Source organism: Lepisosteus oculatus, chromosome 8 (assembly GCF_040954835.1).
Source record: "Lepisosteus oculatus isolate fLepOcu1 chromosome 8, fLepOcu1.hap2, whole genome shotgun sequence".
In the NCBI taxonomy this organism is placed as follows: Eukaryota; Metazoa; Chordata; class Actinopteri; order Semionotiformes; family Lepisosteidae; genus Lepisosteus; species Lepisosteus oculatus.
The window spans coordinates 17,195,439-17,223,150 of NC_090703.1; the positions used below are offsets into that span (position 1 = coordinate 17,195,439).

Below are 27,712 nucleotides of genomic sequence, written 5' to 3' on the forward strand. Positions count from 1 at the left end.
TGTAGGCTCTGGAGTTCAGATTCAGGGAGATTTTTTTTTTTATTTTAGACGGGCTGCAGTTGCAACTGCGCTGGTGTAAACATGTCGGGCGGCTGGACAGCAAACGATCACAAGAGTTACACGAACCCTCCGAGTTCGGGGGTAAAGCGACCTCGAAGCGACGTGGGGAACAGGGTAACAGTCGTATTGGGGGCTCAGTGGGGAGACGAAGGCAAAGGAAAAGTGGTCGATTTGCTAGCGACAGAGTCTGACATCATTTGCAGATGCCAGGTAAAGACAGAATTAATCGTGAAAGTTGTTTAAATTAAGGTATTTGGCTTATGGTGTGTTTATTTATCATCATAGGTTTGTATCATAGTTGACAAGGAGCAGGAGAAACATTTATCTTGCGTGTTTTAACGAAGTTTAATTTTTACCTTAGTTTCATTCAGATGGCTCGAATATTTGTTGGTCTATGTCCCTGTTCCATTACAAAGATAGTGTAAACGAAAGGGATTTAGGTTTGAAGGACATAATGGAGTGAAAATTGTTCCGTGTCAGTGGCGGCAACACTCATATTTACATCATTATTGCACTTTAAATAAATTGCGTTATTGCCGATATCAACCCTGATAATCTGAAGTTGATATCAGAAACCTTACTATGATGACATTTAAAAACTTAACAGTTCACTTAAACGATATTAATCGAAATATAACACATGCTCGTCTTACAACTAAACAAGAGCACACATAGACCATTGCATGTAATTTAGATTTGCAGACTGTGAAACAGACGCACTGTGCTGTTAATCAAGTTGCGTGGTATGCTACTTCAAAGTTTCCTGACGGTTATTAATACAGACAAATGATCATCCGATGTAACCGGAGTAATATTATTCTCGGCACAAGATTGGAAGCTCTGTTAAATGAATGTAAGGATAGCTAGGAGGCTCCATTACAGTCTAGGCTGCTGGTGTGTGCTGAACATCGTGTCTTAAGCTTGGACGCTAAAGGTCTTGGGGCCATCAGTGGCAGCTAGTACCCTCACTGAGAAATGTCAGGGCAAGTTGAGAGGATGCCAAGTCAGCAGCATAGGATGCATGGTAGTATCTTGTCTATAATAACTCAGTTGTGGGTGTGTTTGGAGACTGATATAATGCAGAACCTGGTTTTATTTTGTCATTAACCAAATTGTTCTCTGGACGTTTTCAAGCTGCTGAAGGTGGGCTGTTCTCTCTCAATATCTTACCACAGCGGAATGCCTCTAATTAAAGAACTGCATACACAACAGGTGTTTCAACACAACTGCGATGAAGGTCACCTACTTACAACATCCAGCCCATGCAGGGACCCATTTATAGACCTCAGAAGGGGGTTGGTGAAACTTAACATGGTCACCTTGTCCCAGTGTTTCTGCGTGTAACTGCTGGCCTGGAGGCATGACCATTACAGTATGTTAAGAAGCAATGAAAGAGATTTTTTTAAATAATAAGGTTAAATTGCACACTATGATGATTTTATTAAATAAATCATAGGGTTAAATTGGACTGAATGAAGCTAACCCTATTTTGGCTTTCATTGTTATTTGGGGAGTTATGGATTTCATGCACTCATCATGGCATGACATGCGCACACACACATGCAGACACGCATACAGGGCGAATAGAGAGTCTCCAGTTCACCTAGCCAGCATGTCTTTGGAGGGCGAAGGACATTTTCACCAGAGGACCTGATGAAAACCCCTCCAGGTTATCATTCAACTGAATTCTCCATGGATTGATGAAAACAATTGGTTTGATTTATCCAACTCATGCTGCTCAGCCTTCCCCCAGCATCATTCAATTATTAAAGTTTTCTTTCACTTTTTCATCAATAATGATCATATTAGCCAACATTTGGTTGAACTTTTATATTTACAGAAGAACTGCGACACTCCACTCTTTATGAGCTGCAGCTGATCACACATCACACCATCAGCTTACACAGTCTCTCCACCTTTTTACAGTAGGATACTCTCCATGGTATTTCTACCAGTGTGCTAGCACCAGGGCTTTAGCTGCTGACATTGCCAGTGATGAAACTTTCCTTTCAGATTTAAAAGGATTAATCCCATTTAATCTCTGACATTGACCGCAGAAGTGTTAGTACGTTTTCATTGCACTATGCTGATATATTACTAACAGACTTCTGGCTTCTGGGTTCTCAAAGTCTTTTTAATTTTTTTGTGTTGTTTTAATAAAATTTAACATGCTACAATGGCAGCACAAAATCAGTACAATCTCGTCCACCAACTGAAGTTGCCATCTCTCCAAATGTTTTGTGGCTTGCAGTGAATTCTTTGGTATATACATTGTCCAGTTTTTTCCTAAGATATTCTTTATCCATGATATTCTTCATCTCACTTGCAACTTTGTGATTCACAGTGGAAAGAATGGAGATTAGGATGAGGAGAGGAAACCATGTTTGCAAAGTGTGAGACAAGATGAATCAGGCACATGTGCACTGATGGCTCTTCAGTGGGCTTGGCAAGGAAATGTCAGTGTAGCACAAATGTATGATTTAGAAGGTAGACTTAGAGTCTGTTTGCTAAGTGTGGTGGAGAGGCCACCAATATCTTGCTCTAAAGATGAGGAGGATGTCTAAAGCGACACAATCCCTATTGTAAATGCAAGGTTTTTGGCTGGGAGAGCAACTGATATTTCAAGAAGAAAAGTACAAAAGAGCCATCAAGTGGTTTATCTAAAAAAGGAAGCCCAGAGGTCTATAGTTCTGGTCTGGGAAATGTTATTAGTCACATCTGACTGAAATTCTGTGATTAAGGTAGTAAAAATGAAATGTATGATTCTCTCATTTTTAAAAAAGGTGTTGTTCCAGCTTCTTAGTATATAGTAGCATATCACCCTGCAACTCACAACTGGCAACCCACTGAAGCTAAGCAGCTGTGAGTCTGGTCAGTATCTGGATGGGAGATCTCCTGGGGAAAAACTAAGGTTGCTGGTGGAAGAGGTGATAGTGGGGCCAGCAGGGGGTGCTCATCCTGTGGTCCACGTGGGTCCTAATGCCCCAGTATAGTGACGGGGACACTATATTGTAAACAGGTGCCGTCCTTTGGATGAGATGAGGTCCTGACTCTCTGTGGTCATTAAAAATCCCAGGGTGTTTCTCAAAAACAGTAGGGGTGTAACCCCAGCATCCTGGCCAAATTTCCCATTACCAATCATGGCCTCCTAATAATCCCCCTCTATGAATTGGCTACATTACTCTGCTCTCCCCCTCACTGAAAGCTGATGTGTGGTGAGCGTTCTGGCGCACTATGGCTGCCGTCACATCATCCAGGTGGATGCTGCACATTGGTGGTGGTGGAGGGGAGACCCCATTACCTGTAAAAGCGCTTTGAGTGGAGTGTCCAGAAAAGTGCTATATAAGTGTAGTCAATTATTATTATTATAAACCTTAGCGTGTGAAGAAACCACTACTCAGCTGCCTAGTTAATTATTATGTGTTTTATCTTGTTCAGGATCTGAGAGCATTTCACAGTTCTGTTCTGTGAAAATAGCTATGCAGGTAGATGATGAAACAAGGAATAGCATCTGAGATGTCTTTGATTTGTGAAACGTGTTACATAAGGGGGACCCAACTTGAATTCAGTTGCCATGGCAATCTCAATGCCATTTGACAGCCCTGAGGGGATAAACTGAGGTCACGTTCTTAAAGAAATATGAAATGTGAGAAGGGCAGACAGAACGCTCCCAGACTCTGGCAGCAAGCTAAAGCCAGAGCAGTGATGCTGTCCTGCCACAGCCTCTTGAGCTAAAATAGATCCTTCTGTAGAGGAAACTAGGGCACACTTGACTCCTAGGCAAACCTCTGGTATGCAGGGTGAACAGGCAGTACAGGGATTCAGAAATAGATATCAACTTGTTTACTCTGGAAAATAAAACCAGAAACCTACAGAGAAACAAGTTACATGCAGAAAATGAAGTATTATAACACCATGTTTGTTGGAAAAAGACTGTGGGTATTTGATGGTCATGAGTTGAAAGATACAGTACCTTGCAAAAATATTCAGGCCCTTCCTGTGGTGCCCCATTTTGTGAAGTTACACCATGATTCATACACCTTTTATAAACTTAATATTTTGTTCAAGACGTGAACTGAAGAATTCTAGTGATAAGGTAACTTACAGTAAATGGCAGCAAAAATTAAAAAATGAACCCTGAAATATGTTGATCCCATAAGTATTTTAGTATAAGAACTCAATATTTGGTGGACGTTGGCCGCAATTACAGCCACAAGTCTTATTCTGTGAGTCTCTACCAACTTTACACTCCTGCTTAGTCCAATTTTTGCCCATTCCTATTGGCTGATTTGCTGAAAAGCCAAGCTACTTGGGAAACATTTCTTGACTGTGAAAAGCACTTTTCAAGTCTTTCAACAGATTTGCAATTAGCTTCAATTCAGGACTCTGAGTGGACAACTCAAGGACATTCACTTTTTTATTCTTGAGCTTCTTCGGTGTAGCTCTGGCCTTGTACTTTGGATCACTGTAATTCTAAAAGGTGAATTTTGTCCCAGTTTTAGGACTCAAGTAAGGTTTCCTCTAAGTCTGGCCAATACTTTGCTCAATCTGTGTTCCCATCACTCTTGACAACCTTCCCTTTCCCTGCTGATGAGAAGAACTACAACATAATGCTTCCAGTGCCATGCTTGACAGTAGGGATGGTGTTGACTGAGTGATGCACTGTGTTGGGTTGTGTCAGATGGAAGGCTTTGCACTTACTGTACACCAGGTAGTTTCAGTATTGTCTTGTCTAAACACAGAGTCCGTTTGCCATGGTTGCAGTATCACCTTGGTGCTTTGCATTCTGCCATATACTGTAGATCAGCTTTGTAGAATGACTGGCATATTTTCTCCCATCTCAGTCATTGAACTCAGTAACACTTTCAAAGTCACTGTTGGCTTTACAGTTGCATCCCTGACCAGTTTCCTCCTTGTTTGGCTGCTGGTTTGGAGGGGCAGCCTGATCTAGGCAGTGTCCGAGTGCCTTTCACTTCTTAATGATTTACCATACTATGCTTAAATTGATATTAAGGGTCTGTTAAATGTTTTTGTACACTTCTCCTGATCTATGCTTTTCAATGGCTATACCATGCATTGAAAGCCTTAGTCGTAATGGTTTTGTCTTTGCTTGAACCTCAGATGTTTTTATTTTGAAATAATGACAGCCACTTTTATTGCACACAGATAGAGACCAAACAAATAGTTATGTGTAAGGGAATTTTGTGCACCTACATTATTTTAGGTATTGCCATAGGAAAGGATTTCAACAGTAACTCAATCATGCAATCAAGATGTTCCCATTTTTCTTTGATATTAATTATTTACTTCTTTCTTTCTGTTTTTTGCTTTGTATTTGTGGAATATATTGTGCATTTAACAAATATTAACTGCTACATTTGAGTGTCATGACAACAAGAGACTTTAATGCAACCAAATGTGAAAAATTGTACAAGAGTCTGAAAACTGTAAGCTGTTATCTACCTGCTTTTGACATTCAAGATTCAAAGCAAATAAACAACAAGCTAACAATGGAACAAGGGATGCAGACTCCCTGTGCCCATATGCACAATGTACATTGAAGAATTGTATCCCGAGCCAAAGATTCTGGTTGGAAGTCTACAAGCACAACAAGTGGAAAAAATAATGGACAACGTCCCATACACCATAGATTTCATATTCTGAAAGTGGATGATGTAAAACACACATGGTCCCTTCAGGTGTCTCTGCATTTTGTTCTATGATACCAGTCATAACAAGGTTTATATGCCAGGCACAGTCTCCACCAATTCTGCTGAGCTTTCTTGACTCCAGGCTGCCATGCCTGGCAAAACAAGAGTTCCCTAGCTGATTCTGCCACATTGAAACCTGACTTTAATGAGTCATCTTTGTTCTGATGCTGGGATTTTGGTGTACTCTGAATTTAAACCTATGAACTCCACACTATGGCATTCTTACAACTTTTTCTTTTGCTTTTTTTAACAGCTGAGCAACTCAAGATCTTTGAGAATATGATGAAAATTAAACCTACTTTCTTTTTATGTATGTGTTAAAGCAACATCATTATTGTGAAATGAACTTAATTATCTTGAATTTTGTTTGCCTTTGGGACAGGTGTGGCTGGATCTGCTAATAATATAGCATTGAATTTTCTGAAACATATTACACCATCTTTTATCGTTGCCAGATCTTTCATTAGTTGACAAGTTAGTGCCATGTTACTGTACATGTCTACATGTAGAGATAATGACAAACATCTTTAATGTGCTTAATAAGAACAATGCTTGAAGATTGAAGGTCTTGAAGGTCTGAATCAAAGTTTGTTCTGAGATGTCCTTTGCTGTGGTTGTCAACACCTAGTAAGGGAAAGGCAAAGGGGAACTATATATTTCTTTAATTGCTTTTAATCCCCATTGGTGATGAATGAATATACTATTTATAATCAGTATTGTGTGACCAGTGCTAAATCACAAAGTTGTCTAATCCATGTAGGAAATGTTGATTTGTTAAGGCTGACTAGGTAACAGACTAAATCTGTTAACAGTCAGCATCATATAGAGTGTCTGTGACAGATAGTTCCATCCATCCATTTTCTAACTGATTCAGGACAGACAGTTGTCATTTTGAAATGTCCAGTCCTAGCTGTTTATCAACTGCTGTTAAATGGAGTTTAAGTATGAGAGTGATGAAAACAGCCAAATGAACTTCTGCTATCATTATTTGTTATCACCCATGATGTCATTTCCTCACCTAAAACATTATAAATACTATAAGTAATCCCCTTCTCTCCCTCTCATACTTATTTTTGCATCTCACCACCAAACATCTCCACCTTTGACGCTACCATTTGGTCACCCCTCACTATACAGGGGGTCGTGGCCTCGTTGTCCTATAGCCAATTGGGTGAAGTAAAATTTTGTTGTGAATTAAACACTAAATATACCTTTCACTATGGTTAATTCTTGGATGTTGTTATGTCTAGTTAATACCCGATTAAAATATAATAATTATATTTAGTCATACTAGAAAAGTTTGCTTTGGCCCAAGATAATACTCTTAACAAAGCCCCCTTACAGAGTTAATCAGTTTGACACTGAGTACAGCACCAGCAGTGATGAAAGTCTTAGACAGGGTGTATGTACCATCATCTGAGCCATTGTGAGGAGATCTGGCTTGCAGAGAAGCATTCTCCCAGACATCTCTGAAGGCAAAATAACAAGTCCGGGAGTTCAGCAAGCCTACATAAGGGAATAAAAAAGACAAAAAGTGTGTCAGAGGAGCATCTTATCTAGGCTGCAGCTACAAGCAAATGTTACTGAAATGCCACTGTCAACATTTGCAGTTGAGTAGTAGCTTTGTATGCCTTTAAGAACCATGAAGAAACAACAGCAATAACCATCCACAGTGTAATACTATCTGCTGTCTTGAGGTTTTAAAGGTCCAGTATAGGGGATGTTAGGAAGAAAAAACAACATTAAGCCTAAGTTAAACTCAATCCATTATTAAGGTAAGTGTTTGTTTCTGTAAGTCAAACTACAACTGTTAGTCCCACTGCCGGGAGTAAATAGGAGGATGTTGTTTAACCTTTTTTGGGTAAATAAGTATGTAACTCACGTAAGTTTGAAATTTTTGCTGACTACAGGGAGGAAACAATGCAGGACACACTGTGGTTGTGGATGGAAAAGAATACGATTTTCATCTCCTTCCAAGTGGAATTATCAACACCAAAGCCATATCCTTCATCGGTGGGTTTCATTCCTAATGGTAACTGCCTGAAGATGGATACTTTGGTTCTGAGTCATTTACTTGCTCACTTTCTTAATGTAGTATCTAATTTTTCTCTGCAGGAAATGGGGTTGTGATCCATTTACCTGGCCTTTTTGAAGAGGGTGATAAAAATGAGAAGAAAGGTACTGTAGGGGTACTTTTATTTCTGATGTTTTTGTTGGAAATATGGAAATAAGGCAGAGGGGAAACTAAACTACCTTTGTTCCACAAGCGCTCTGAATTTACATAATCTTATACTCTGCAACATGTATCGACTACATGCTAATCATTTCATTGTACATTATTGTATCGTTTGAAATCAATAGCCGTAAAACAATGACAGAACTTGTTTTCCTTTGTTCTTGCAATTTGCACATCACTCAGGCAATAACTGGAAGACAGACATAGGCCTCTGTCAGTGTTCTTCCATTTTGTCTCTTGTTTGAAATATTCATACCTTCCTTGTTGGCTAACTACCTGTCTTTCTCACATCCCTTTTCTACTCCACAGGGCTCAGGGACTGGGAAAAGAGATTGATCATTTCTGACCGAGCCCATATTGGTATGTAATGATCCTAGACTTAAACATGGGTAAACTCCATTTTTATACAGAGGGAAAAAGAAGAGGAGGCTATACACACAGCATTAAATCGGGGCTGGTGGGGCCCAAGTTAAATGGTCTGTCTTTATTCTACATAATGTATTACTGGGCAATGATAAATAAGCAGTGTGAACAAAGCTAACCAAAGGCACTTTTGAAAATAGTATATTCTGTATATATAAATGGTTATGTTGTAAGTTTAATGTGGATATATGCTCAGTTTGACCAAATGATGAAATTATTTGTAATTGTACTTTTCTTTTCCCCTTGTTGACAGTGTTTGATTTTCACCAGGCGGTAGATGGACTTCAGGAAGTCCAGCGACAAGAGCAAGAAGGGAAAAAGTAATAATTTTCCAACAACCGCACCATCAATTTTAATAAGACTAGGCTGACAAATCAGATTTCTTTAGGAGTTGAGATGTGTGATTTACACATCCACCAAACACGTGGTTCGTTTTCATTCCATGTCATTGAAGAGATGTTTGAACATGCTGCACATATTTAATTAAAAAAGCAGCTGTCAGTGTTGGGCTTCAATGTAAGAAATGAGAGGAAGCCATTCGGTCCAAGTTGCTCATTTGCTTGCTGATTGACACATTAATCCAATAATTCCACCCAGATATCCCTGAAGGTATCTGCGTCAATAGGTTACATCCCACAACTCCTTATTTAAATAACTGCTTCATGATTTTAGTGCTAAATGCAACTCATGGTAACACTTGTCTCTTTTCGGGTCATTGTTTACATGTGGCTACTGATTTTGTCAAAATACTTTCAGGATTTGAAAAACAGTACTTCTATCATGTTCACCCAGATTCATGACTAAATGTTTCTTGGAAAGTTTATTTTCCATTAATCTGTTAGGAATTGTGCTCATTCAAACTTTTCAGAGAGCAATACTGTCTATTTTTTGTAACATTTTTTCCATTTCAATTTTTTTTTCTTTTTCTTAGATAGAATTTCACAAAGAGAAAAAAAACGTCTGTAACTCTGTCCAAGCCTTTGGCAAGTTATTTTGACATTTGCTTTCGCTGGATAATTGAAACTGCTGCTGTCCTTTGCTTCAACAGCATTGGAACTACAAAGAAAGGAATTGGACCTACTTATTCCACCAAAGCAGCACGGACAGGCCTGCGGGTGTGTGACTTGTTAGCCGACTTCAAGGAGTTCTCTGCTAGGTAAAAACCTATTCAGTCAGGCTGTCTGTTAAAACATTTTTAAATGAGAACAAAACACTGTTATAGTTATTAGTATTTATTTGTGGCACCCTAAGATAATATCATTTGTTTTTTGTTTTTTGTTATCTTTTCAGATTTAGAAATCTAGTCCAACAATACCAGTCCATGTTTCCTTCTTTGGAAGTAGACATTGATGGTCAGCTGAAAAAGCTAAAGGTATGAAACCTTTAAAAAAAGTATTCAGACAAGCACTGTCTCTCTTGTTATCGTTTTTACACTAGGCAGGCAAATGTTTTTCTTTAGCCCCCTTTATAAAAAGGTAGAGGAAGAACAAGACACTTCAGACAAAGTATTGAAAATGTTCATCTAGATTTCTAGATTACAAAAAGTATTACAAAAGTATCTATTTTTGTAATACTATTCTAGATTACAAAAGTATCTATTCCTACATTGTTTTGCAAAACAAATAATTAAGAGCAGTGTTGTGAATGAAACAAATCAATGTTTAAATAATCCTTATTATATAGTCTTGTATATGTAATCTTGTAAGAGCTTGCACTCAGGTCTGTATTAAGTCTGGAACACTTTTCTAGAAACAGATAAAAACTGAAACATAAACCATCTTATTTTCTGTTTCTGAGTGCAAAACACAACGTCTGAATGAAATACTTATATAATGCTGCTTTGCAAGTAGATATTCAATTAGAATTACTTTTATTCGCCAAGTTGATTTAATTTACAAGGAATTTATTCTGGACCTGCAAAAACATTCTACATCTACCATCATCCACAAACAAGACTAATACACAAAATTAAGGGAGAAATAACTATAACAAGGAATTCTAATTAAGCAAAAAGGCAGTCCTCGGAAAGTCCTAGAAAAGAAGCTGTTCAAATACCAGGGGGTGCTGATTTTTAAAGACTGGTACCTGTAGCTCTTCCCGAGGGAAGTTTTTAAACAGGTGGTAACCTGGGTAAGAGGAGTCATCGGCAATCTTTCCTGCCCACTTCTTTGCTCTGGAATTGTATAGATCATCTGTGGAGGGTAGATGACAGCCAATGATCCTCTGTGCAGAGTAAACAACACACTGCAGTTTGCCTTTGGAATGGGCTGACATGTTGCCAAACTAAACAGTTATAGGGGCAGTCAGAATGCTCGAAATAATGGCTCTGTAAAACTGTCCGAGACTTGGTTCGGAGATGCCTTTGCAGAAGAACTCCACTCCATAGTGAAGGATACAAATGTAAAGAAATCATGCCAGATGCCACTATTTCATGGCCTTGATGATATTGGATTTAAAAATGTACTAAACATTTGAGTGTGTTTTGTCATTCTTGCATGAAATAATATAAGAGCCCATTGACCAGGTCAGCTTCTGTTGTTCATACTCTTAAATGTGGACAAAAGGATTTTTTATCGACCAGGAATATGCAGAGAGGATAAGACCCATGGTGAGAGATGGTGTCTATTTCATGTACGAAGCCATTCATGGGCCCTCAAAGAAAATCCTAGTCGAAGGTGCCAATGCTGCCCTGTTGGACATCGATTTTGGTAAGAAAATACTCCCTACGCAGTGACGTAATCAACAGAGTGAAGACGTGTAATGAAGATGAGAGCTCTGCTGAATGCAGGTTTTAAGACCCTGTGGGTTGCATGATGTTATTGTACTCCTAGAGTTTACAGCGCCGGATTGCCCTCCCAGTTTCCTTGGCTGCAGTCTTCTTTACTGGCAGCAGAGGGCAGAAATGTTGCATAAAGATGACAAGAATGACAGGACTTGAACCCATTAAGCAATGGAAAAATCACATTCCTCTTACTGAAACCAGTATGGTTTCTGAGCTTGTCTTTTTTTTCTTCCAGAATATATACCACTGTTTTCTCAAACTTTTTTTAGATATTTAATTCCTCAGAAGGAAAAACAAATGTGGTAGCATTTTTTTTTAATGATAAAGGATACACTTTGATGGAAATGTGCATTTCTTTGATTTATCTAAAAGGATAAAGTTTTCTTTTTCAGTTCTTATGTAGTGTGTGTATATATATTTAGCACACAAATATGATTTAATGAAGCACTACATTGCATACAGTGCTCATCATTCTTAAAATGATATATATGTTTATAATAATAATACTTGCTTACACTTATATAGCGCTTTTCTGGACACTCCACTCAAAACGCTTTACAGGTAATGGGGACTCCCCTCCACCACCACCAATGTGCAGCATCCACCTGCGCCAGAATGCTCACCACACATCAGCTCTCAGTGGGGAGGAGAGCAGAGGTTTAACCTGAACCAAGTACATTACAGACTGAAAGGAATTTGTGACTTGTTTAGCAGGGTGTTCCATTCGTGTTCCATTGCAGGGTGTTTATTCGGCTCCCTTGTCTCTACTCTCCAGGCACGTACCCCTTCGTGACTTCCTCCAACTGCACTGTGGGTGGGGTGTGCACAGGCCTGGGCATCCCGCCTCAGAACATTGGGGAGGTCTATGGAGTGGTGAAGGCCTACACTACCAGAGTGGGCATTGGGGCCTTCCCTACGGAACAAACCAATGTAAGTGCTTATAATGAAGTTCTCCACAGAGAGCATTTACTATAACCATGATAGAAAGGATTTCCACTCTGTATGGGACATCTAAGGGAGTTTTAGAGATGAATCCTGACTCTTTATCCTGTTTAAACTTATTTCACTGACACTTTGTTCTAAAGCCATATATATTTGTACTTATTTATACATTTTACTTGAATAATTCTCACATAATAAGTTTGTTTGACAGGGAAACTGCAGTCAGCACACATTGTTCGTTCAAAAAGCCAGGTAGGAATGGAAACCCAAAGAACAATGAAGGAGTGGGCAGGATCCACATGCTATTGAAGAGGCTGTTGTGTTTGGATGTGAATGGGAGGCTAAGAAAATGGATTAAGCATAATAGCGGGTTCTTTTGAACCATTCGTTTTCAAATGAAATAGTTTTAAATACTGGTGTTTCCCAGGGCTGTATTTGACACCTTTACTATTTCCCATCTATACAAATGACATGAAAGTGCAGGAAGTTTAAAGTGATAGATGATAGAGAAGGACTGGACAATTACTTTGAACAGATAAGTACTGTAAATTGAAAAGGTGGTGTCAGGCATACATGCTTCATATTAACATTGATAAAACCAAAAAAGTGGCTACTTCTGACAGTAGTAAATTAGCTTTTCAACCTCTCTCTCTTATTAATCAATCTGTGGTGGTTTTTCAGTGTTTACATAGGAACAGTAATAGATCAACATTTAAACTTTGCAGAGAATACCAATTTACCAAGGCTTAGCACCATTTATTTTTGATCATGAGCTTGAAAGGGTTTGACAATAAAATATTCAAGAGAGGATTTATAAGATGTTGGTAGAAAGCATCCTTATTTTTGGTATCACAATGTGGTAAGGTTGCCTGAGTGTTAAGAGTAAGGGGAAATTGGCCAGAATTATTAATATTGCTAGTAAAACCATTGGCTGACCTCAGAATCATTGTAAAGAGCTTTATCATATTGCAGTTCAGAGGAAAGCTCAGATTATTATTTACAACCTCTAATAAAAATAAGACTTATTAAGCTTGTAAATGGCAAATTGGTCTGTGCTTCAGGAGATTGGGGAGCTGCTGCAGTCCAGAGGCCATGAGGTGGGAGTGACCACAGGCAGAAAGAGACGCTGTGGCTGGCTAGACCTCATCATCCTCCGATATGCCAACATGATCAATGGGTTCACTGCGTGCGTTGCCAGTTCTCATCTCTCTCCTGTCAGGGCCTCTGCCTGTGGTTACCTCAGTGTTGTCACAAAATCTGAAAACCTGCTTGATTTTCCTCTGCAGTGTTGATATTGCTTCGTATTAAAAATGGGTTAAAACGAAAAACTTATTTTTTAGCAGAAATCAAAGTTTGCATGATTGTGCAATACTTACAGACGTAGCCCTTTTTGTAATACCATCATTTTTTGTTTTTATGGATAAAAAGTAAAGTGGACCATCTGACTGGGTCACTGTGTTTGCTATAAACCTATGGTAAATGCAAGAATAAGGGGATTAGAGCCAGTTTGCAGAGTAATCGAGCTGGATTTCTTTTCCTTTGTTATTGTCTTTTTGTTATTAACCCGACTTGGGTTATTTTGTAAATAATGTCCTCATGTTTTCCAATCATCTCTACAGTTTAGCATTAACAAAGCTGGATATCCTGGATGTTCTGGATGAGATCAAAGTGGGCATTGCATACAAGCTCAATGGCAAAAGAATTCCCTATTTCCCAGGTACAGCCTGATTGATCTATTGTAGATTTTAGCTTCTTGGGTTATTAAATGAATGATTTTGTAGTGCCCTACTTCCAGAACAGTAAATGTTTATTTTTGTAAATTTCTTTTTGCATGTTTTTTTTTGTGTGCATGCATGTTTGATTCTATTTAATATTGGTAAGCACTACTGCCTTACAGCACCAGGGCCTTAGGTTCAATTTCTGGAGAAATATCTGCATCGTTTTTGTATGTTTTTTCCCCATTTGCATGGGTTTCCTCTGGGTGCTGTGATCTGGGTGGGTTAATTGGCTTCCGTATAAATTGACCTTGGCTTGAGTTTGTGCATGTCTGTGATTGTCCTGCGATGGACTACAGTCCAGTTCAGGGTTTATTTTGCCTTGCATGTGTTGCTTGCTGGGATAGGGTCCAGCACTGAATGGATGGATATATATTTAATCGTCCTACAAAAACATCTTTTGAAAGTAATTCTTTAAGCTCTCTGCCAGTAAGTGAGTTTTGGAAATATAATGAGTGAGAGACATTCCATTTAGCACTGAAACACGAAGGAATATCCTCTTAAAAATTACTCTCAGTTAGATGACCAGTTGATTTGGGGGCATTTGTCCAGCAATCCTACCTAACAGTAATAGAAGTCTCAAAATCAATCACACCCTATCTCTGTCAAGACCTAACTAAGCCTGATCCATGATGACTATGGAGGGTTTCTTGAGTGTATTTGCTCTGTGAGAAGAAGCATTCTTCATTAGACTGCTGTAATGCCCAATTCCTTATTACACTTCTGCTTCTTCAGGTTACTTAAAGCCATATGTTGTGCTAGAATAGTTCAGACACTAAACAGTAAAATAAACCTGTGACAACACTAGGAATATACTTAGTGTACAATTAAGAAATCAACAGTACAATGACACATAATACAAAAGACTCCTGTCACCGCTGTCCGATTTGTTAAATAACGTCAAAAGGGAACGTTGAGAATGTGCAGAATGACCTGGAAGGATACAGTGAGGTTATCCCCTTCTTTTTCTCAGCCAACATGGAGATCCTTCACAAAGTTGAGGTGGATTATGAAACCCTACCAGGCTGGAAGACCGACACCACTGCAGCGAGAAAATGGGATGACCTGCCGCCCAAGGCCCAGAACTACATCAGATTTGTGGAGAACCACATAGGTGTTCCCAGTAAGTCACAGACAGGGAGGGAGACTCCAGAAAAACAGAGCTACGAAGTCTCTAAAAGCAGAAGTACACAAAGCACACTGTATTAATTTAGCTACAAATTAGTTTATTTTGAAATTTAAGCTGGATTGGAATACAATTGAGAAATTGCCAATAAGGCAGTAAGAACCAGTGAATCACTTCTATTAAGATTTTAAAGTGTTGTTGGTCTAATTTTATTAATCATGGGATACTGGGGTTAATGCTCCCGTTCCTAATAAACAGTGGTATAGGTTCTGTAATGACCAAGCAGTCAAGACTTTAATATCTCATTAAAAGGATGGCATCTCTTAAAGAGCAGATCTTTGAGATATGGGTCCACAATGAAGACTGCCACCTACTGGTCCACCTACGCTGTTTGGCAAATAATTAGCTGGATTCAGTAATTAAGATCAAAGCTGCAGGAAAACCAAAAGAACTCTGAAGTCCCCTATGACTGGATTTGTGCAACCCTGTAAACAAATGTTACAGTTTGTTGAAGAAGATACAGTATTTTAGACAGCCTAAGGAAAAGGAGCGGTTTTACTATCAGAAAGTAGTCTATAACATTAGGAAGCCCTTTTGGTTGATGCCTTTTTATCCTTTTTAGACTGATTTATTACAATGCTACCTTTTTCTCTGTTTCAGTAAAATGGGTTGGTGTTGGGAAGTCAAGAGAGTCCATGATCCAGATGTTCTAGCTGAAGAACTGCCTCCCTTTGGTCAAAACAAATATGCTCATGGTGGCTTTGCTCCTGTTCACTTCTTTTCACACATGGTAGATGGCATTTTGTGGCATTTTAACTGAATGTTATGCAATACTAAGTGACAACAGAGTCTAATCTCAGAGTTCCCAGTAATTTTACAGGATTTAGAGACAGGGTACATTTTTAATTACTACTAATAAGATGTATTGAGATGCAGGCATTATGACAGTATGTATGCTGTAGACATTGCTCAGTTGATTAATCAGTTGTCTTCAGTGCATCTCTCAAAAATGTGATTCCCCCAGGGAACAGGGTCACTTCTTTTCAGGTATATAACTATGGGTTAAACTGATGATTCTTGCTGTCTTTTCTCATGTGTTTCTGTAGAATTTGCTGTGCCAAAAGAAATACTAGACTTACTGATAAGCAAACTGGAAGACAGTATTAATCTCAACAAACTTTGTGTTGAGAGCAGGAAGCTGTCTTTTACAAAGAGAACTGTTGCACTGCTTTCCAAAATATATTAGGCACTTGATTTTTAACTCTGGATTTAACAAAGCTTTTTGAATGGGGCCTACTCACTCCATCACTCCTGAAATATTTTCTTTAAAAAATTGTTAGCTGTAGTAAGTCATTATAACTGTAATGAAATACTGATTAATCGAGTATTTGTGAATAGTGAATAATTGAATAGAGGGAGGTTAAAATTATCAATAAGATCAGTAAAATTAACATCAGAATCATGATATGCAAGCAAATTTATAAAAGGAACAATTTTACACCCCTTGTTTTGTCAGGGGATACTGAGTGTCATATAGGGGTGTGTTCTTTGTTTCTTCAGCATGATATGGTAACAAAGTGATTAACTTAAACTGCTCTCTTTTATCAAATCAAAGATCCAAATCGGGACTAAATTTATCTCCGAAACATATGCTAAACAAGTGGGAACATATTATCCTGTGCAAACGAATGTAGCGCTAACAAAATGAGAGATTTGCTTTAGCTTGGTGGATATCACAAATAGAATATCAGTATTTACGCAAATATTTAAAACAGTCCCTTACTTAAGGTCTGAAGTCAGTCTATTGACTGCAGAAATTACTTGGACGTTCTGTAGTCCTACTCTATAAAGAAAGAAGCTCTCTTTGAGCTAATTGCTTCTTCTCTCGATTCTGTTTTTTCCTCTTCTGTCCTTTCACTTTCTGTGTGCATTTTCTTCCATCTTGGTCCATCCATTTCCCATGAAGACTGACTTAACTGCAAGTGGTGTAGTCCAAATTAAAAATGAGTACATTTGTTTGGCCTCCTGGAACTTTGGCCAATGTGATTGCCTCAGTTGAAAAACAGGATTAGTGGAAAGTCTGTGCAAACACTCCCAAGACTGCCCATTGTTTTACCTTTCAGGAATGGATATGAAATTTAACAAATTGTGAAAGTAACATTATCATATAACATCTCACAAAAATTTGCTACCATAAAGTTAAATGTGCCCTGTCTCAAAGTCTCTGGTGACAATGGAGCTTCCTCAGAAAATCAAATATGTCTATTGTAAAATTACTGAAACAATTTACAAATGTCCTTATCGTGAGGCTTTTATCTTCTATTACAGTTTTATTTTTGTCTATTCCTATACATATATTTTAAAATGAATTTACTTTTGTTGACACCACATTTCAATTGTAATTTATTTATTTGCTTGGTCCAGTAAGTGGTGGTCCCTTAAATGACATTGACGTCAATTAAAATCAATGTTTCTGTATGAATAGAAGATTCAAAACGTTCTTTTTATTGTGATGTGAAAAAACAACATCAATAAGAATTTTACAGTATTACGAATTGCTTAATTGCTATTTATGCTGTATGACTCATTACATAATACAAGGAGATAAGAATTTCCCCTTTGTGGTTCCCCTCTTCACAGGGAGAAAAGCCAAGTCTATCCTAAGAAAAAAGTCAGAATGTCAATACAAGTACATCATTTTCCATCTGAAAGTCTCACATGGAAAGTCTCATACTGGCTTTGCAAAATTTGAATTCCTTATCAAAGGATTTCTAAATATTTCAAATATATCTTTTTTGGGAGCTACAGTTGAGCACTGAATGGAAACCCATATACTTCTGCTGTGGTCTTTTTTGCAGTGTTTCATTGAGTGAAATTCCATAAATTCAGCTTCAGGTCTCATTAACTGCAGGCAAAGGCCAGAGCAAGAGTGACATCATGCTGACATCCCTCTGATGACACTAATTGCAGTTCTTGGGATATTATTCATAAACAAATTTACATGTCCTAGGGCAGCTGTTTTACCTTAAAGAAAAAAAAAGTCCTAGGTATTATCTATGAGCCACTGTTTTTTAACAGATTGTGGACTTGAGAGATGTTAAAGCAGCATGGCCGTTAAAGCTAAAGTTATCACTTTAAAAGAAAAAAAGTGAAGATAAAGTCTCTGCAGAAACCATAGCAGAGTCAGCTAAATAAAACAAAACAGGGTCAACAGATCTTAAAAATTAAACCACCATAGGATTGTACAGGATGGTAACATGTGGATGGTTGAACAGCTTTTTGAAATATTTTAAAAGTCTTCAGTAAGTTTACTTCCCTTTTTAGTGGTGCTGAATACTTTTATCGGGAAAATCTGGACTCAAGAAATGAGTTAGTAGTAGCCCCATCTTTCCAACCTTTCGGTACATTTGCTTTGACTTGAATAAACTCTGGCCAGTACATAATGAAACCGTCATGGATTTTACTTGCTCAACACCTTTGCCCTTTTCCTGGTATATAGAAACAATGGAGAAATTGTTATTTTAAAACTGTAATAATTGACATTATTTTTTTTGTGATTTTTTGTGAGGTGCTGTTTATTATAATTCTATGGAAGGTTTCCAGTGCTAAGATACCTGTTTTTTTTCCACATTATTTGCTGGTTTGCTACACCAGGGAGCTTTTGGCAATCAGTCTGAATTCTGTGATGTGTGCAGCTGAACCTCATTTTAATTCAGGTTTAAAATGAACTCCTACATTGTTGGGGAGACAGAGCTGATATAGTAAGCCAATAAGCCATTTTTTCCTAAACCCTATGAGTAAGAAAAGATGTATCTTTTTAGAACTATATAACATTCGTATCTTTTTCAAGCCCAACTTGCTGCTGTTACTATGTTGGATCTGTCTTCTAGCAGTTGGTGTTGAAAATGATTTAATTGCATTGCTGTATTAAAAAATGGAAATTTCCAATGCAAATAAAATCAAATACACATTGCATATTTTTTCCATGATGTATTAATTTAAACGGTAAGGGGATAAGGAGATAACATTTTTTCTTGACTGTTTAACAATTCCATACAGTATATATAAACTCAAGCACAATTATACTTATTGTTTTATTTCATTTTTACTGTATTTCTGTAGCATCTCCGCATATGTGACACTGCTTACATAAAATAAATATGACACTTTAATAAAATTAGATACCTCAATAAACACTGGTGAACTTAATAAACACTTCTCTGAAATATATGGTGCGATAGAGACAGAAGGTTAGAATATACGTGAAAACTTAGATGTATGCGATTTCATTTGTTTTGTTCTAGGGCAGGGGTTGGATACCCAGGCCTCGGAAAGCCAGTCTCCCAGTTTTTATTCTATCTGAGCTCTGAATGGCTTGCAGTAAATGAAAAGAAAATTTGCTCAGCAGAAGTTAGTGTGCTAGCCTTTTGTCACAGGATACAGGTACTTCTGTTACAGGGTAGCACAGTAAGATGTATTAATGACTTTATTAAATCAGGGAAAGAAAGGCATTTGGCATTTACTGAACAATCCAACATTTCATATTTATTTTGTACGAATCCTGTAAAAGAAACAGACATTTTCTTTCCTAGTGACAGCTCCTATTAGCTGGTGCAGATCAGCAATAAATAAGCATCTGGGCTATAGCCCAGGCAAAGACATCCCTGAACTGACACAGCAGAAGTCAGAGAGTCTCCTCTTTCCATGTACCCTGGAAGGGAGAGAAAAATGAAAAATGAGATCAAACTATGCAGCTTTCTGGCTTGTGTTTCCCCCTGTGTGATAGTGTCGTGGTCAAGAGAGGCTGCTGACAGCAAGAAGTGGTGCCATCTTTGTTCATATTAAAGGGAAAGTATGATGCTTTCAGCCATGGGCAGTGATGAGTGTCTAAGGTGAACAGTAAGAACCTTACTTGGATGCAGTTTAAATCAGTGCACCCACTACTTGTGCTCATGGCAAGCCAATCCAAAGTTTTATACTTAACATATAATCTTTGATACCTAAAGACTTGGAAAGTTAGGCAATTTAAACAAATGCTTGAGTCACTTAAATCATTCAGGTTGTGTCCGGATGTTGGAGGTTACATTCACACTACTCACTTAACAATCAGTACTAGAGTTTCATGACCCCACAAACAATCTGGTATATCTAGTACCTTTGTAAACCTATATTTTTTTTTTGTTTTGTGTCCTAAAACAAGAATCACTACCACTTCATGTCATAAAGCTTACATCCTGGCTGATGTTGAAAGCACAGTCATATTCGCTTTTCCAGCGGTAGACCTCAGGCTGTCCATAGATATCTCTGGGTAATGGAGCACCTGCACCTCCCCTGAAGCTGGTTGTGGTTTTTTTCCCCACCACTTTCTGCTTCTTTGCTGCAAGAAAAGTAAGTATAATTTGGGGCCCAGGCTTTGAAAAGGACTTCAAAACAAGTGTGCAACACGTTCAGAGAAAAATAATGCATGTAACCAAAAACATCTCACCCAGCATGGTTAATGTACAGTACAGTAAATAAACTTATGTAAACTACTTAAATAAACAGTAAGTATACTATACCATCACAATAATACAGTATACGGTATATAGTACATGGACAATATATACGGCGAATTACACGTACGTGAAAAAAATGAATTTATCACGGTCTGAGACATGGTTGGACCAGCCATATTAAACCTGAAACAAAACAAAGTAGAAAATATTCATTTTCTCCTTTGGTCACATATTTTCTAACCGACCGAAAACTGCGGTTTCCAATGCATTTAGTGTTTAAATGCATCGCGTAATTCAGTGATTCAGAACACTGTCGACAATTACATGAAAGAAATAGATGTACAGTACCGAAAACTATTTACTATTACCACACTGTATGCAACAGGAAGCATTGTTTCTATTTTTTTCTTATAAATTAACTTACACCCCTAAAGTAACTATTATCATGAGGAAAACGTACGTATTCCTGTTTTTGAAATTACTATTACTGGTACTTTTGTAATCACCTAATTAAAATATCCTGTAAAAGGCAGTTCATAAACTTACCCGGTGCTTTGTTTTGCTTCAATTACCTAGTTACGCATTTAAACGCATTCCAGGTCATGCTACTATGGAGATAGGACTTGAGAGTGTTGAAAGCTAAACCACATTAATTAAGCACATGCATTTTTTCTTTGATGACAGATTAATGAAACCATTTACAATAAATTATTTTAGCTGCTAATTACATAGGGAAAATGTTATTGTTAAAATATGACGATCTATAAAATGTTTGCTATATAAATACGTAATGATCATGTCGTTTTTGAAAATATAAAGTGAATCAAAATGGAAATTAGAGATTGACATCAAAGATTGTAATCTTTTAATTTAAGTAGTCACTTTAAGTAGTTTTTGTGTACTTGCAGCACAATAATTTCAATATAAATTGTATCTGACTGATTTTAAATTAATAATTCCATACATATTATAATTCAATAATTCAAATTCGGGAATTATCCATTTAAATCTCTCTCCATTTGTGTAATTATGCACTCACAGGTGATATGTTTTTTTTTACGTTTTATTTTCTGTGCTACAAGAACAAAGTTTAATCCTACCTGAATTAATGAAAAATTATATATCGGACAAACATTTCTTTGATCACAGCGATATTGTAAATATGTGATGCAAATATCAGTAATAAGACAATGAAAATACAGTTTTCTGCCTTGATTTTTTGGAATGAACACAAACTGCAACTGCAACACCTGAGAACCACTCAAAAGGGAGGATTTCTCCCACGTCACTGGGTTAGAGTTTAAAGGTCGCAGGGCATACATTTCCCGCGAAAGTTGGTGTGTTTTTCAGAAGTATTTGTTGGTTGTTTAAATATTTATTATTATTGTAATTTCTTGCGTTTAAGTTTCTTTTTAAATAGTCATTAAAGAAACATGCCAAAGAGAGCCTATCCTTTCGGCGAAAGCTTCTCTTTGCAGTACAAAATTCACATTGGACAGAAAGAAGTGAACCAGGGTGTATTTGGAAACGCGTACAGACAAGAGATCTACGGTAAGGTTTTGTTGACGAGATCTTTTTTTGTGGGGAGGGAATGGTCAAAAAATGTTACTCTTAATGAGGTTTTGCCTTTTCTTGCTTGTCTTGCCCTCGTCGCTGAGTAACGATAGTGCATTGAATTGCAAAGCCCCTAGAGTATTACACGGAGTCAGGTGAGAGATACTTGGGCATATTTACCTGTGATTGAGTAGTTCTATGCCCAGAGTTGGGAGAAAGTTAAGTATTTGATTTGCATCGAGCCTTCCTTAATAAAAGTCACGGCTATAATGTCAACTCGGAAATACCTATGCCATTGCTAATGGAGAACATCTATACCTTAAGAGGTGTGAGGACCCCCCTCCTTGGTCACCTACTTGATATGAACTTCAGGTTTGAGCATCTCGTCTGAGTCTGCTTTGAATCCGGTGTAAACTATTTGAACGTCTGGCTGTCTCTCCAGGCTGACGTTTCAGATCTACTGCATCTACAGCCCGTGCCTCAAAAAAAAGGGATACTTCGCCTTATGTTAACATCTTCCGTTTGCAGCGAAAACGAAGGGTTTGCTGTTCAGTGGCGCCAAGGCCGTTATGGAGAGGATCTGGAAGGCGGGATCCGGTGTCGGAGTCGATCCGGATGATTCTTCTCCTCGCCTGGCAGTGGCGGTCACCCCCACTCTGTTGAGGGGGCAGACGTTGATAGGGCACGATGGCAAACTGAGGAAATGCGACACTCGTTCTGGTGCAGGTAAACCTTGGCGAACGCTATGCTGGCGGGTTTCTTTAATTCCGTGGCAAACGAAAACCGTTTACTCCTGCCGGTGTCCCGGAAAGTGGCGCGTTTTCTTCACTTCATTTTTCTAATGAGCTCGTTTGAGCACCGTCCTTTTTAATGCGAACGTGTAGTGGCCTTTCAGTCGCATAAATCGCTTGAATGAATCGGTATGCTTGACATCTATGATTTGTGCGTAAATTCGCTTTGATTCATCGTATTCTGTGAAATTATTAGAGCTACTGAGCTTCTATTCCAGTTCACCTCCAGGCCGGCCGACTGTAACTTCCTGACCAAAGGCAAAATTTAAAGGCCCGTCCTTTGATTTTTAGTGTTATCTCCCTGCCTGTGGAACCCCCTTCCCTCCATTGAGAGGGACTCTATTTTAAAAGTTAAAATGCTGTTTAATACTTTCACTGAGAGAATAATTGCCTTTTCTTGTACAGCCCTCTGATTTTAGTTATGAAGTGAGATTTTATGTGTAACTATCAAAACTTTCCCCATCTTTAATGTGTAACATCCTTTTCCAAGGTAACTGGCCACAGTTACAACTGAATGGTTTAGTGTGCTGTTCTTTCATGTTGGCTCCCTCTTTGAGATGCTGTTTTCTCTTGCAATGAGCCATTTAATCTGCTCTATGCTGTGTGAATGTGCTCTAACCTGTGGCCTGCACTCTTTCCTAGGTACCCGTGATGCTCCTGGAACGTGCTGTGTGTGTCTGAAAGCAGCTGGCGTGAAGGCACACTGTGCGCAGTGCGATCGCTCTGCCTGCCCAAGCTGCAGTCGGCAATGCAGCAGCTGTACCAGCCTGTGCTGCTCTGTATGCACCATGGTAGAGTAAGTGTCGGGAGCCGTGCCTGTTTCAGAAATGACTGTCTAAGGTAGTAATGTCTGCACGCAGTCCTGGATAGTTCCAGTCTTTAGGATTGTATAGAGCTCTTAAGCCAGCAGGCCTGTAACAGTGCTTCCCTGGCACAGCACCCTGCATTAACCAGTACTGCTCAGGCTGTGGCCAACGCTCAAACCTAATATTCAGGATTTCATGTATGAGCGAAGGCGACTGTAGGGAAATGGTATAAGACACAAGTAATAATGCAGGAGGTCAAGAAAGGATGTGTCCTTCTTGTGCACAGAAATAGGATGGACCATTTTGTCCAGAAAACTATTCCAAGGCCTAAACAATTGGGTGGGGGGGCTAGGGGATCTAATTAAATAATGCAATACCTTTTGTACATACTGTAAAAACAAATGAATTTCTTTACAATAGTTTTATAACTTTTCTAGTAGTTTTCTGTAATACTTGACTGTATGGTAAGTTGATCCTTTTTAATGAGTTGAACCCACCTGTAGAGTACTGCTTCAAGTCTTTTCCTGTTTTTTCATTGTGATATGACAGATTTTGGAGCAAAGGGAATGGCAGTTGAACTTCAAGTTTCACCACATTTTCTTACTTCTGAATTTGGCTTTTCTAGAAATTAAGTGGTGTTCCTTAAGCATATTCTGGTTGCTTTGGGGATCTAGGGCTCATTTTTCATCCAATAACGAAACATGCAAAATAGTTACACATTTTAGATTTTTTTTAGAAACATTTTGGGAAATGCCACTCTAGATTAACTTTAAAATGCCCAGCTCATGATAAATATCATCCTAGCAAGTGAAATTAAGGATCTTGCAATTACAAACGTATTTAATTGTGCCCAAATGAGAAATGCAAATGGTAATGTTTAATTATTTGGACACCGCCAAATAGTTTAATACAGTTCAGTTGAAGTATAAGGACTTATTTGTAGTAATGTAAATAAATCAAGAACATGTGCTCTGTGGTTACAGAATGGTCTTGTTCCTTGGTGCAACAACTGCTGTATGCGATTCTCTTTTTTTTTTTATATTCCATATTTGGAATTGCCAGTTTCTAACAAGTTTACTGATCTCGCATCTGTATCAGAGAGGGGGTACATTTGTGTTCCAGATCCTTTTACCACTTAATGCATCACCTTTTGAACTCCAAGCCAGGGCAGAGACAGTGTTGATTGCTAAACTCTGCAAACTTAAAGATTCCATGTGACTCCCAGGGGTAGCTGTTGTGTGATAAAGCAAGGATATGCAGGCTAATTCAGGTCTGTCTGACCTTGGTGGCTTTCAGCCAACTGTGAAGCACTGCTTGGAGAATCCCAGTCAGTGACGTAATCCAGACATGATCTGGCAATGTCTGCACTGTAGGGCTCAACCTGTGTTCCTTACAAGTGCTTTTAATGGCTGAGCCACTTGGAAGCCTTAAAGTCAGACAAACTAAAAGCAATTATTGAGCTTTACCAGTTTAACAGTGCAGAAACTTGATGTAATGGAATATAAACCAGGACCTTATTGCAATACTGGGGTCCATAATAGGCTGTAAAATCACAATGTACAGTAAGTAGAAATAGAAATAGTAATAGCACAGCAATTAAAGAGGGGAATCAATTTAAGGGTCTGTAAAGGTCGCTTTTGAATAGGTGTTGGAAGGTTCGGTAATGGTGCAGTTTGTTTTAGATGCATGGTTCTGCCACAGGGAGTGCAAGACAGGTTATTGAACTGGATCCAGCAGAGCAAAGAATGAGATGTTGTAAGGAGAGCTGAGGGAGTAGTGAAGAAACCGGTAAGGGTGGGGGTTTTAAACTAGACGTGGGCAGATGAAGCCAGCTAGGAGAGAACCTCTGTGTGCATTGAAGAAGCAGGAGGCTTGTTGATGTAGGAAAGCCAGTTAGGAGTGAGCTGCTTCATTGCAAATGTTGAGTCTTGCCCTAACTCAGTCCAATATGAGTTAATCTGACAAATGGTGTGTGTCTGTGTGTGTCTGTCCTTTAAAACTGGCTTATAATTTAGTCAATCAGGTGAAGTTACTCTGATCTGAGCCACAAGTTCTTGATCTAGTAGGCCTTTAGAAAAACTCGCAAGGAAGTTGGAATACATGACTAAGTGTCAGGAGAACAAAATGGAATTAGAACCAGATATCTGAAGGATATTTGAACGCCATGCAATACAGTATGTGGAGTGGTGACTTAGGAACTAGATCAAGTGTAAAGAAAAAGGCAGAAATACTTGATTTCTCATCAGTGTGTCATGATGTAATTGTGGGGGAAAATCAGGCCTGCTCTGAACCCAGCACAGCATTTCTACCAATGATGGTTTGATAAGTCTAAGTCTTGGATGAAATGGAACATTCCTATAACTAGACCCATAGTACATAGTTTGCAAAAGTAGATCTTGGGATGATTTAAGTGATTAGCATTCTGATTTTCCCCAGTGTTGGTGGATCATTAGGTGACCAGGGGTACTGCTGTAGTTGAGATGACATGAATACTGGGGCATTAAAAATCTCATGGCATTCCTAGTCTCTTTTCTGCCTGATCCTCAGTGTAATGGGTTGCTGGCCCAGCTGGTTGCTGCACATCAGTGGTGGATGAAGTGGGTCCCCTCCCGTGTCTAAACTCTTTTGGCCTAAAGCACTTCTAATGCTAGAAAAAGCGCTTTAGTTAAAGAGAACTTGCTTTTTGTTAATTTTTAATGTTTTAATCTAATTCAGCAGATACTTTCATGGATGACATCCCTTTTGTGATTCAAACATTACGATGCTTTTCATGCTCACTGTTCACATTATCATGAAAATCCCCTTATAAGACACTGATCTTTACTATGTACAGTAGTAATTCAGCCTTCCCACTTTCAACTTAAGACAAATTTGCTATAGCCTGTTTTGTTCTCCCACACGTGGGTATTTTGTTGTAGATCTTGAAGTATTTTTTGGTTTTCTGTTGGTTTAACTTATTCCATTAATCTTCTGCAAAGTGTCTTTTTATAGTGAAAATGTAAATGGAGTGTAATAATTCTACTTCAGCCAACATGTATGCAGAATTAATATCTCGGTTCATAATGCTTCCCTGTTCTTTCCCCCAGTTACAGTGACCGGTATGACAGAGTGCTGTGTTGTGACTGCTCTGCCTGATCAATGGGGAAATGCCTTGGATCGCCAGATGAAAAGCAATAAACTGGACTTCTGCTTCCATTGTTTGCTTTTGCACCTGGAAATGCTGTGGACTGCAGTTGCAGGTTTTAATGCATGTTCTGTATAATAAACTTTGTAAATATTTTTATTTTTTGCCAAATAAATGTACGTTACCTTTCTCATATCTTTTTAAATGCTTGTCCCTTATCTGTTCTGACACAACCAGAAGATGAGAGCCATCATCCAAAGCTCTTCAGAAACTACACATGGCTGTAAGTCTCAGGAATGGCCATTACTTTTTTTCTGGGGTGTCTGCAAGATCATGTGCTATTAATCCAAACATGTTAGGGTGACTCCAAGGTGAATTTCTCCATTTGATAAGGGTTATACTAACCTTTTTACGCCTAGTACCTTTTATTGTGTACAGAGAAATGGTTGCTGGTATCATGCCTGATATTTTCTGGCATAGTAGTACATTACAAATAAACTCAAGACATTTCATTTGATTAACTGTACTGTTTTTGAAGGGCTTTATAATAAACACTTCAATGGAAAAAAGCAGCATTGCTAAAATTTATAGTATCCAAACTGGACTGTAAAAATCCTTCAACTTGATTAAAGAAGGTAGGTAAAGTTGGGAGCCTTATAAAGGAAAGGTATGATTGCCTGTTTCACAAGGTGTCATACTAAAATGTCTATAGAAACTGGCCATTATATTCTGTCTGAGGATTATTTAAAACAGATTGTAGTCTAATTTGACTCCCCCAATATCCACAGCTACTCTCTGTAACTTTCATTTTAAAATCAACCTGAATTCTTTGATTACTCAGTGTCTGATTTGATTCAGTTGGAAAATTTAAAACTGATTTACTTCTT

The 27,712-nt window shown here is 38.3% G+C and overlaps 2 protein-coding genes across 2 annotated transcripts; both read left to right on the top strand.

The window, feature by feature from the left end:
- Positions 1 to 24: 24 nt before the first annotated feature.
- On the top strand, positions 25 to 19,028 carry adss1 (adenylosuccinate synthase 1). Its single transcript, XM_006632450.3, has 13 exons — positions 25 to 270; positions 7,682 to 7,784; positions 7,887 to 7,949; positions 8,317 to 8,367; positions 8,684 to 8,750; positions 9,479 to 9,586; positions 9,721 to 9,802; positions 11,012 to 11,138; positions 11,988 to 12,142; positions 13,216 to 13,340; positions 13,774 to 13,871; positions 14,903 to 15,052; positions 15,716 to 19,028. Exons 1-13 carry the CDS (start codon positions 82 to 84, stop codon positions 15,766 to 15,768), a joined length of 1,371 nt encoding a protein of 456 aa, XP_006632513.1. The 5' UTR covers positions 25 to 81; the 3' UTR covers positions 15,769 to 19,028.
- Positions 19,029 to 21,884: 2,856 nt separating this feature from the next.
- On the top strand, positions 21,885 to 27,020 carry siva1 (SIVA1, apoptosis-inducing factor). The gene is made up of 4 exons (XM_015350811.2): positions 21,885 to 22,101; positions 22,633 to 22,830; positions 23,538 to 23,691; positions 26,788 to 27,020. The coding sequence occupies exons 1-4, from the start codon at positions 21,984 to 21,986 to the stop codon at positions 26,834 to 26,836; spliced, it is 519 nt and encodes a 172-aa protein (XP_015206297.1). The 5' UTR covers positions 21,885 to 21,983; the 3' UTR covers positions 26,837 to 27,020.
- The last annotated feature ends 692 nt before the right edge of the window (positions 27,021 to 27,712 follow it).